At 36.0% G+C, this 12,612-nt stretch overlaps 1 protein-coding gene across 2 annotated transcripts in view; it reads right to left on the bottom strand.

Annotated features, from left to right (window-relative positions):
* LOC141167064 (uncharacterized) overlaps positions 1 to 12,372 on the bottom strand; it is a 36,539-nt gene extending 24,167 nt beyond the window's left edge. For both annotated transcript variants that reach the window (XM_073654403.1, XM_073654404.1), the window contains exons 1-7: positions 11,861 to 12,372; positions 10,192 to 10,437; positions 7,971 to 8,300; positions 6,235 to 6,480; positions 2,631 to 2,981; positions 1,295 to 1,618; positions 594 to 914 (exon numbers count right to left, since the gene is read on the bottom strand). In XM_073654403.1, the coding sequence (XP_073510504.1) occupies positions 594 to 914; positions 1,295 to 1,618; positions 2,631 to 2,981; positions 6,235 to 6,480; positions 7,971 to 8,300; positions 10,192 to 10,437; positions 11,861 to 12,371 (2,329 nt within the window). In that variant the 5' untranslated portion in view covers position 12,372. The remainder of the gene's footprint in view (positions 1 to 593; positions 915 to 1,294; positions 1,619 to 2,630; positions 2,982 to 6,234; positions 6,481 to 7,970; positions 8,301 to 10,191; positions 10,438 to 11,860) is intronic.
* Positions 12,373 to 12,612: the final 240 nt, after the last annotated feature.

The raw sequence follows: 12,612 nt of genomic DNA, 5'->3' as shown, positions 1-12,612 counted from the left end.
GTTGTCAGTTAAAGGAGTTGTCCAGGGCTAAGCTGTCTCACATCTAGTACCTCCATTGATAAGCTATTAGCACATCATCCAATCATAGCTTGAAATGCACCAAAACTGTGAACACTCTGTACTTGCTTTTCTCAAGTACTGTAGCTTAGTTCCTATTGAAATGAATTGGAGTTGAGCTGTAGTTCTTGAAAATGTCTATTACACAAAGTATGGAGTTGTCGTGTTCCAGCTCTGTAAATTGTGCTGTATGGTGGACCACTGCTTATCAGATATGATGACGTATCCTAAGATAGATGTTAGGTCATCATAAACTGAGCCAAGGAAAACATATTAGGTCTGAGATGTGCTTGGTGCATTCTAAAGGTCTCAATGTTTTGGAGAAACACTAGAAGGTGGTGGTACAGCAACCAAAACCTATACGTCTACTGTATGGTGCAAAGAGGCTATCATGGAAACAGTAGCAAAGTTTCCATTACCTGGTTGAATTCATGTTATTAACAGTTCAAGCTGTTCTGAACCCCCAAGAGAATCCTAACCCGAATTACAAATATATTTAAAAAATTTCATGTGATCAATATTTATATGGCACTTACATGGTGAACTGAAAATTGTTGTGGGCGCTGGCTCAACAGTAGAAGTCCAGGTGTCTTCAGGTCCTTCACCAGATCCTGTGGGTTCTGCAAAAAGCAGCGTGGTTGTAGACATGCCCGCATACATTTCTATGTTCCTAACTATTCTAGATTTTTTATGATCTTCTCCATTATGGGTAACTTTTCTGTTCTCCACAATCATAATGGACTGCTTTTCAGGATTTTTTTGTTTTTGCATTTCACCCTTTTGAGAGACTGTGACATTTCCAGCATCGATTCTTACAATGGTCAGCTCTCCTGACTGTGGCTCGTTCTTTTTTAATACTGTGGAGAAATAAGGTTATTAATAAAAAAAGTCATTAGGAGTTTATGAATTTTTTTTTGTTACATTTTCTTTTCTTTTTCTATTGTCCATTGAACATGACAGTCAGACTGTGGTGCTCATGGTCATGTTAAGTCAACAAATTCATGACCAGGCCATTCTCCAATTCTCTGCAATAAATGGGATGTGGAGGAACAGCCACCAAAACATAATACCGACTGTGAGGATAACGTGGACCAGTAATGTAACTAGTACCTGGCTGAATCTATACTGTAAGAGGTTTAGGATCTTTTGTGGATCCATCAGAGCCCTACATAAACGTACCAAAAAATGATTACCACTGAAAAGCTTATGATAAATACAGCATCAATAAGGCACTTACATGATGACTTGTTAGTGGCTGCAGGGAGCTTTGGTTTAGCAGTAGAAGCTGGGGTATTTCCAGGTCCTTTTGGAGTTTTGGAGGTTTCTGAAGACTGCATCAGGGTATCATCTTGTTCAATGTCCTCAAACATCTCTACACTCCTCTTCATTCTAGATTTTTTCTGGTCAATGTAGTCAACATTTCTCTCATCAATAATATTAATGGTCTGCCTTTCAGGATGGTCTTGGTTCTGCACTACCTCATTTCGACATGCGGTGGCGTCTCTAGAGCTGCTTCTTTGTAAGGATAACTGTTCTGAGCGTGGATTGTTTTTTCCTAATACTATGGAGAAATGAGGTTATTGAATAACTCATTAGAAGCTTTTCCAGTATTTTTGTTATATTTTACCTTTATACTCTCAATTAAATACATTAGTCCAAATTATGGTCCATGGTCATTTTGGCAAAAAATTATACAAATGAAAAAAAAATATGCATACCCTTTGCAGTGATAAGATATAGCCACCCTAATAAGCTCTATGTAAGTTCAGACACCAGATTTTTTCTTTGTGGAATGTAAATTGGATTTTCCAATGGATGAATTCCTTTTGCTGATGGCCCATAACAGAAATGTGTAATAATTATCTCCTTAACATAATTTGCCTAATCTCTAGCTGTCAATTGGTTCCTATCTAAACTGAATCATATCTAATTTTATATTTAGGTCAATTAAATTTATGAGGAACTGTTTTTCTTCATTCATATAAATTTGAAGGTCAGATGATTCTCAACCATACCTCAAAAACATTTGAAGAGCCACCAGTTTCAGTCAGTAGAAGTCGATGTCCTGGTGTCCTGCTCTGTAATTCAGTGCAGAGGCTTCTGCTCAGTTCTTAGTGTTGTCGCAGTTTAATGACATTTGTGCCCCCAATATTATTTTTGCAGCAGGCTGCTCAGACATTGCAGCAATATCCTACAACAATGGACTACCCATAGGAACAAGGATAGGCACATATTCAGAATTTACCACTATTACACTTGGAAACTTTTTTTATATTGGACACTTTGGGCATACATTTTTATAGACCACTTTAGATAGTCATATATTTTTAAGGGTTACAATAAACTATATTTTTTATGAATTAAATCTTAAAGGAATTGTCCAAGATTACAGTATTGATAACTTATATCGTTATCCATGTTTCTGATATCTCCGTTTGAATGTTTCTGGTTAAATTCTTATTCTGAATAGTACAAGCTGTTCTTGTTCATCAAGACCCTATTCAATACTAGAAGTGTACTTAAAAATTGACTACTACCAAAGATTATCAGGTAAAGATCAATAAGACACTTACACAATGGCTTGGTGGTGGCATTAGAAGACTTTGTTTTAACAGTACAAGTTGGGATGTCTTTTGGTAGCGTAAATCTATAACTGGAAGCTTTTGGAGTTTTGGAAGTTTCTGGAGAGTTCACCAGGGAATCGTCTTGGTCAATGTCTTCAAACATCTCTATGTTCCTCTTCATTCTAGTTTTTTTGTGATCAATGTAGGCAATATTTTTCTCGTCCAAAACAAGAGGTGCCTCCTGCCTTTCAGGATGTATATGTATCTGCACTGCATCTTTTCTAGAGGCTATGCTGTTTCCAACATTGGTTCTTTGTATGGACACCTCTCCTGACTTTGGGTTGTTTTTTCTTAACACTGCTGAGAAATTAATAAAGTAATAAGGAGTTTACACATTGTGTGATAACTTTTTTTTAAAGATGAGTGAATTGATTGGAAATGCAAATTACAAAAATGAATTTATAATTTTTAGAAATTCAGGGAATTCAAATAATTTTTCATAAAATTTTTGCGAACCGCCTGAAATGTCTGACTTACATTTTACGCATTGACTAAAAATGCATAAGCTAGATAAGATTCCCATGGCCAAGGGCTTCACCATAATACTTTTCAGCTATAACATGAAATAGTCTGACACAGTCAATTTAGAAGGATTATCATAGAGTATGTAAAAGCAGCAGCCGGAAATGCAGCAGCCATTTTGTGGTGAGTCTGGATAGTGGGAGGACGTCAGCAATCACAGTATAGCTATTCAGATATGTAGAGAAAGCCTTAAAATACTGTAGAAACTGTACAAACAGTGTGTGACAGCACAGCAGTGAAGAATGGTTTCCATTCGTATGCACATTGTCATCTATGTTAGGGTCAGTTTGACAATAATATGACTGTGTTTGCATTAAAGAGCATAAAAGGGGCGCGATAAACTCCTATGAAACCTCAAAATGACATGTATGCCTTTATAAGGCATACAAACTGATTTTATTTATATTTATGTATAAAGACATATATATTATATACACATGTGGTCAAAATTGTTGGTACCCCTCGTTTAATGAAAAAAAAACCCACAATGGTCACAGAAATAACTTGAATCTGACAAAAGTAATAATAAATTAAAATGAAATAGGTCTGGACAGAAATGATGGTGCCCCTGAAAATAATGTGACAAAAGGGACATGTTTAATCAAGTTATGTCCACTAATTAGCATCACAGGTGTCTACAATCTTGTAATCAGTCAGTAGGCCTGTATATAGGGCTACAGATACTCACTGTGATGTTGGGTGACATGGTGTGTACAACACTCAACATGAACCAGAGGAAGCAAAGGAAAGAGTTGTCTCAGGAGATTAAAAAGTAAATTATATACAAGCATGTTAAAGGTAAAGGTTATAAGACCATCTCCAAGCAGCTTGATGTTCCTGTGACTACAGTTGCACAAATTATTCAGAAATTTAAGATCCATGGGACTGTAGCCAACCTCCCTGGACGTGGCCGCAGAAGGAAAATTAATGACAAACCAAAGAGACGGATAATACGAATAGTAACAAAAGAGACCAGGATAACTTCTAAAGAGATTAAAGGTGAACTTCAAGCTCAAGGAACATTAGTGTCAGATCGCACCATCTGTCGTTGTTTTATCCAAAGTGGACTTCATGGGAGATGACCAATGAGAACACCATTGTTAAAAAAAAATCATAAAAAAAACAGATTGGAATTTGCCAATCTACATGTTGACAAGCCACAAAGCTTCTGGGAGAATGTCCTATGGACAGATGAGACAAAAAATGGAAGTTTTTGGCAAGGCACATCAGCTCTATATTCACAGATGGAAAAATGAAGCATATCAATAAAAGAACACTGTCCCTACTGTGAAACATGGAGGAGGCTCTGTTATGTTCTGGGGCTGCTTTGTTGCATCTGGCACAGGGTGTCTTGAATCTGTGCAGGGAACAGTGAAATCTCAAGACTATCAAGAGATTCTAGAGAGATATGTGCTGCCCAGTGTCAGAAAGCTTGGTCTCAGTCGTAGGTCATGGGTCTTCCAACATGATAATGACCCAAAACACACATCTAAAAACACCATAGAATGGCTAAGAGGAAAACATTGGACTATTCTTTAGTGGCCTTCTATGAGCCCTGACCTAAATCCTATTGAGCATCTTTGGAAAGAGCTGAAACATGGCGTCTGGAAAAGGCAACCTTCAAACACGAGACAACTGGAGCACTTTGCTCATGAGGAGTCGGCCAAAAAACCTGTCGAGAGGTGCAGAAGTCTCATTGACAGCTACAGGAATCGTTTGATTGCAGTGATTGCCTCAAAAGGTTGTTCAACAAAATATTAAGTTAAGAAGAACCATCATTTCTGTCCAGGACTATTTAATGAGTGTAATTTTTTTTTAAATTCTGTGGAAGCAGAAAAGCAATGTCTCACTTTCATTTATTCACTTTCACAGACTTTTAATTTATTATTTCTTTTGTCAGATTAAAGTTATTTCTGTGACCATTGTGGGTTTTTCTTTCATTAAATGAGGGGTACCAACAATTTTGACCACACAAGTATATATCCATATATACTGTACATATATAAACATATGTTTATATATTATTATTCTTTTAGAGCTTAAAAATTATAACTAAAAAAATTTGTTGTTTTTTTTCAATTCTATATAGACTGGATAATATCTGTAATTTTGTGTTTCTGTAGGACATTCCAGTGGGCAGAATATTTACTCACTTTTTAGCGGTACTATTCATCATTGCATGGCTGTATTATTTACAATAGTTACTGTATTTATTCTTTTCTTAGGGATAGACAAATCTATGTATACACTGTCCAGATCCTTTCCTTTATTTTCCACCAAAGCCCACAATAGATATAATTTTATATTGGGCACTTTTGAGGACACTATGGGTATGACACAAGTTTTTAGATGACTTTTCCTATAGGACACTTTACCAACTACTTAATTATATTACTATTCAAAACAGATTCCTTTATGGACACCATTAGTTTGGAAATATTTACTCTTTCAGTGGCATTATATTATCTGCATTGCCTTATGACATTTCAATATGGTGATGTTATCCAGTCATGGCTCTGATCTCTGGACGTGGATCTACAGAAAAGAATAGGAGGAACTAATCCTCCATGGAACAGCAAGATGTTTCAGTAATTCCCGAGTTTCAAAATCACCTCTACAAAAAATAAGACATAACGACATTTCTATATAACACACAAATGTGTAGGATTCTCCAGAAAAAGATCTACTCTTTGAAACTTCTCATCACTGGTTAAAAAAGAGCATAACATTATATAAGAACAAAGCATGCCCCAAAATTGTCAAAGAATGGTTAAGGAACAGGACAAAAACTTAAAGATTTTGACTTGGTAACCAAATTCTCCTGATCTCAACCAAAGACTAAACACCAACTGTGTGGAGCAAAGAGGCCAATGTTGAGGCTAACATTGAGGCATACAGCAACCAATGATGTTTCTAGCTCCTGGTTGAATCTTTGCTAAGAACAGTTTAGGCTTTTCTAGGATTAGTAGAATTATAGCTAAAAATGACCACTATCGATGAGAGTCTGATAATATATCATTAAGGCACTTACATGGTGGCTTATTATTGGCTGCACCAGGCTTTGGTTTAGCTGTAGATCCTTTTAGAAATTTGGTTCTGTCTGGAGGTTGCACAGGAGTATCCTCTTGTTCAACGTCTTCAAACATTCCTATATCCATCTTTATACCCGTTTTTTTCTGATGATTGAAGTTAACAATTTTTTCATCCAAAACGATAGCAATTAGACATACGGGAAGTATGGACAGCATTTCGGAGCTTGACTTGTTTTTTTCTAATACTGTACAGAAAATAGATTATAATCATAGATAAATTCATTACCATTAGGAGTCTATAGAGAATGAGTAAAAGTGAATTAATGAATGAGAGAATGATGAATCAGCCTCTGCCTGTGTAGCACAATTATCTATAGAGTACTAGTCACTGTATTGCAGTATTATTTAGTCATTGTATAGCAATATTACTTAGTTATTGTATATATAATTTGGTTAATCTATATATACAGATGTTAGTTTCTGGTACAGTATAGTGCCCTCTGTTACCCTGCAGTGTTATTTAATATCAGTACTGGTTACTGTATTGCGTTATTATTTAGTCATTCTATAGCGGTATTTCTTAGTTACTGTATATATTATTATATATACAGACTTTAATTTCTGGTACCATAGAGTGCTCTTGTTTTTACCATAAAATATGGGTCTTGGTGGAGCATAGTCCTCAGCACTGAACCTTCGATATCTAGCTTTGCGTTAGACACCAATGCGGTGTGCGAATGTTACTGAGTGCTATTAACATTTATTAATCACGCCACCATTAAACATTATTTTTTCAGCTTCAGAGTTGATGGTATAATATAGTATTATGGTAACTTACCACCTTTGTTAACAATGACCAATTTTTTGAGAGTACAAATGGGAACTTAAAGGGTTTTACCCCTCTCAGCCTGTCATATCTCCATCCAGGTTTTGACCACTAGAGCTGGGGCTACACAAACAACCAAGAGAGAATTAACTACAATGTTTTTGTAACTTTCCAGCTTGCAGGTAAATTGAGACGTTACCCATTCCTTTGCAAAGTATGACTATGTAAGATCTTGCTGCTGAATAATCAGGGTGAGTCCCAAATACTGGAAGTTTCTGTATTAACACTGAATGTCCAAAATTGTCCCAGAATGGTTTGAAGAACATGAAGGTTCTTGAAGGTTTTGATTTGGCTTCCAAATTTCCCAGATCCCAATCTGATCGAGCACCTCTAGTCACAGCCATATTTATTCCTTTGCACCTAAACCTAGAAAGGTTTAGCAGATATAACACTGCCTCCTTGATATATGTGGGTTACACTATTTATACTGGTGTAATACTGTGTAGATTGTTTTCCTCAATCGCATGACCCATGTGTAGAAGTAATGATCTTAGTGGACTATTAAAGTGGAATATGGTGGAACATCATTCAAAAACTGTGCACCAACTGTGTGGAGCAGTGAAGCCATCATAGACTGTTATTGCTTCTATCACCTGGTTGAGTCCAAGCTATGAACAGTTTAAGCCTATAGTCCTATATAGCAGTACAAATCCATGGTACAACAGCAATCAAAAACTATGCACCGTGTGGTGAAATGAGGCCACACCAGTAGACCAGTAGTCTTGCACTCGGTTTCATCCATGCTATAGACTTTTCTGTGGCTCTATCAGATTTCTACCTAGCAGTGGAAACACGTCTAAAAATCACCACTTCCGAAGATTATCTGGTAAATATCAATAAAACACTTACGTGATGGCCTGGCTTTGGCTGCGCTGGGCTTTGCTTTGTCTCCAGACTCTTTTGGTGGTGTCAATCCATTGATGGACCCTTTTGAAGTATGTGCACTTTCTGGAGACTGCACCGGTGTTTTGTCTTGATCAACATCTTCAAACATTTCTATGTTCCTCTTTTTTCTAGTTTTTTTCTGATCTTTATAGTTAACATTTTTTTCATCTAAAACCATAGAGGTTGACCTTTCAAAGTGATTTTGGTTTCGCACTACCTCTTCTTGGGAGCTGGCGACGTTTCCCGCATCGGTTCTTTGTATTGATTTCTCTACAGACAGCGGCTTGTTTTTTTCTAATAATGTGAAGAAACAGGGTTATTAATAAAGTTATTAGGAGGATGTGGAGCATTTTTGTTCTGTTTGACGTATGGCGCTTATGGTGATTTTGGCAGATTTAGACATATAAATAAATATACTCTCCTCACTGCTAAGGATTTTTCTATTAACCTCTATGTAATTCAGAACAGGAGTTACAATGTAAAATATCCAAGTTTTTTGTTTATTTTGTAAAATTTTTTAGTGTTTGGACAACCTCTTTATTTCTGTATTTGTCAGTCGTTTCAGTAAGTAGAATTTTCCTTCACTTTAAGATTGTATTATTTATTATTGCATATGGTAACTGTATTTATAGTTTTTTAGAGATGGACTAAGTTATAGTATCTATGCATAGACGAGATTATTACCTTTACAAAGCAGATTCATTATTTTTTATGATGCTTAATTATATATTGAGTATATAGGAGGGCAGTATTTATATTGCAAATATTTAAATATTTAAATATTGCCTTCTATATCCCTTTGTGTTATTTTGCAGCAGTATTGTATAATGGTATTTGTCACTGTATTATGATAATATTTGGTTATTGTATATTTTATTTTGTTAAACTATATGGTATTTAGTTACTGTATAAATTATGTTTTCAGGATCAGAGTCAATGATAAATTATAGTTTTACGTTGAATTACCCCCTTTGTTTACAGTGACCAATTTTCTATAACAATTGCTCAAAAATAAGTAAATCTTAATGGCAATTGGAGACTGTGAAAGAGACCTTAAAGGGGTCCTCAAAGAATGTCTTAAAATGTCTCCTGTCACGTAACTCTAACAGCAGCCTGTCCTAGTCACCTGTCAAGATTTTCTGCAGTCTGAAGAGACACAGCTCCCTAAACCTGTGTCTCAACTGACAGAGGAGCTATAACATAAGCACACATACCTCCATGAGACAAGGAGAAGGGCTGTAGCATCAAAAGAAATAAATCTTCTACTAGGCTGACTAAGCATAAAACATTTCTTTCTCTAGCATCACTCCTCACTGCTCAGTCAGCTGAGGAGAGGATACATTTCTTCTCCTGTTTCATACTTCTCTGGCAGCTCTGATAAATGTGCTTACAGTACTGGTCTTCTGAAAGTTGAGACAAAGGTCTCGGGAGCTGATTTTCTTCAGACTTCAGCCCATCCTGACATGTGTCTAGGACAGGCTGCTGTTTGAATTATGTGGCTCGGATATTATATTACATTCTTGGAGAACCACTTTAAAGGGTTATTTACATCTCAGTATGTCATAGGCTGATATAGGAATTACTCTATCCAGGCTCTGACCACTGGAGGGATGGGCTACAGAAACAGCTTAGAGGGTTGGTTCTCTCATTTATTGATATATAAATATTTTTTTTGTACCACAATTTTTGTTGCATTTTTTTTCTCTTCTCAGTTTAGTATCTCCTGCAGTGCTATTGCTATATTATGCAACATTGCATAGTAAATCTCTACATCTTTTCAAATTTGAGACATATACTTACATTTGCATAGTATTTAATATTTACTTTTTGTAGTTGCAATTTATTTTGCAGGTATTTTTCCCATGCATTCCCCCTCCTATGTGTCTGTACCAGAATTTGGTTGTAGTATATATAATTTGATTATAGGATCATGTGTGCTTTGTTATACTAGTATGTTTTAATTGCTGTATTGCGCCATAAAAAAATTTCCTACCCTATTTCTCTTTGTATTCCTTCATACATGGACCAACATAAACCGGTAATGTTTCAAGCTTCAGACTGAATCCATGTTATTAAAAAGATTAGGTTTTTGTTTGGGTCCATCTGAGTCCTGCATGGTAGTAGAAATGCAGCTAGCAATGGCAACTGCTGAAGAACATCTGACAAATATCAATAAGGCACTTACGTGGTGGCTTGGTAGTAGTTGCAGTGGGCTTTGGTTTAACAGTAGAAGTTGGGATTTTTCCTGATCCTTTTGATGGTGAACCCTTTACAAGTTTTGCAGTTTCTGGAGATTGAACCGCGGCGTTCCCCATCAACCCTTCAGGATGTTTTTGTTTGTGCACTGCATCTTTTCGAGTCACTGTGACATTTCCATCATTGGTTTTTGGTATGGACAGTTCTCCAGACTTTGGATTGCTTTTTCCTAATACTGTGGAGAAATGAATGAAGTCAGTAGGAATTTATATATTATTTTTGTAATACTTTATTTTTTATTGTGAGTTGAACTTTTTTGTTAAAATATGGTCTCTATTGTTAATTTGGAAAATGTAGACATATATGAAAGAATATTATTACTCTCTGCTAATATATTTCTTCGAGTTCTTCAGTAACCTCAAAAAGGCACTAAAGAGGCTTTCCAGGCTCAAACAAATTGGTGAGTTTTTTTATTATTATTTTTATAGTCTGGGCAACCTCTTTGATATTCAGTTTATGTAGGACACTGCAATGGACAGATTATTTAGTCACGTTTTTGCACTATTATTCATCACTGTATGTAATACTGTTTCTGTAACTCACAAGTTACGGGATCACCTCCGCAGATAAAATGGAATATATCACCATTTGTATGTAAAGTATGAATATGTAGGCTCCTTCAGAGCAAGATCTACTCTATAAAGCTTCTTACAATTGGCTAATAAGGGTGAATCCAAAGCCTGGAAGACCTTGTATCAAAACGGAATGTCCAAATATTGGCAAAAACTTTAAAGTTTTAACTTAGTCTCCAAATTCTCCAGACTTCAATCCAATCAAACATCTGTGGCCAATGGCCTACTTCTAACTGCATGCTAGTTATTCAGTGCCTAGGGTGGCTGTAAAGCCTTAGCTGGGGCTATGGGATGTGATGGAACAGCAACCAAAAAACTATACACCAACACTTTGGATCTATGAGGCTAATACAGAAAATTAATGTTTCTAGCTCCTGGTTGAAGTCATGCTATGAACAGTTTAGGCTTTGCTTTGGGTCCATCAGAGTCCTGCATAACAGTAGAAATGTACCAAAAAATGGCCGCTACTGAAGAGCATCTGATAAACACAATTTTATGTATGTCATACAACACAATTTTTTATGAAACACTTGGAGAGATACTTTATTATATTGCTATTTAACATAGAGCACCCTAGAGGGCCGTATCTGAATGGAGGTATTAACTGTCAGGCACTCTTTAAATATCGACCATATGCAGAAATAACAAGCTGTCTGCACTCCTAAGCCACATTCAGCATTTGGTCAGTATTTTACATCAGTGTTGTAAGCCAAAATCAGGAGTGGAACTATCAAAAGAAAAATATAATAGAAACTTGTCGTCAATTCTGCATTTTTCACCCACTCCTGGTTGAATGTGGCCTAAAAGTGAGATGTTATGGATAAGCAACCACAAACATTACACCAACTGTAAAGGGGAAGAAGACCAACATAGACCAGTAATGTTTTATAACACCAGGTTGAGTTCATGCTATGAACAGTTTAGACTGTTCTGTGAGTCTATCTGAGTTTTACCTAGAACTTTAAATGCACCTAAAAAATTTCCACCAAATGAAGAGCATTTGATAAATATCAATAAGATACTTACATGGTGGCTTAGTAGTGGCTATAACAGGCTTTGGTTGCACAGTAGAAGTCGGGTTGTCTCCTGATTTTTTGGGTGGTATAAGTCCATCATTGAATCCTTTAGGAGTTTTGGAGCTTTGTGGAGGTTGCACCGGAGTGTCTTTTTCTTCAACATCTTCAAACATTTCAATGTTTTTCTTCATTTTAGATTTTTTCTGATCATTGTAGTTTATAATTCTCTCATCCACCACCATAGTATTCAGCCTTTTAGGATGATTTTGGTTTTGCATTGCATCTTCTCGAGAGATTGTGAGAGATTTGGCAGTTTCTGAAGATTGCACTGAGAAAACCTCTTGATCAATTTCTTCAAGCATTTCTACGTTTTTCTTCATTTTTGATTTTTCTTGCTCAGTGTAGGTAACCTTTCTCTCCTCCAAAACCATACTTTCCTGCCTTATAGGATGTTTTTGGTTCTGCACTGCATCCTGTTGAGAGTCAGTGAATTTTCCAGCATTGATTCTTTGTATGGACATTTCTCCAGACTGTGGGTTGTTTTTTCCTAATACTGTGGAGAAATAATATCAATTGTAAAGTAGTAGTATTGGAGTATTCATTTGTTGTGTTATATTTAGTTATTTTATGTTGTCTATTGAAAATGTCAGTTTTAACAAATTCAGACATAAATAAAAGAATATACAGTTGGTACGGAAAGTATTCAGACCCCTATAAATTTTTCACTCTTTGTTTCATTGCAGCCATTTGGTAAATTCTAAA

This window comes from Phyllobates terribilis, unplaced genomic scaffold (genome assembly GCF_046119375.1).
Source record: "Phyllobates terribilis strain yellow unplaced genomic scaffold, ASM4611937v1 Scaffold_11__3_contigs__length_659146591, whole genome shotgun sequence".
In the NCBI taxonomy this organism is placed as follows: Eukaryota; Metazoa; Chordata; class Amphibia; order Anura; family Dendrobatidae; genus Phyllobates; species Phyllobates terribilis.
Note: the sequence above shows the minus strand (reverse complement) of the source record. Positions and strands in the feature narration are given on the sequence as shown.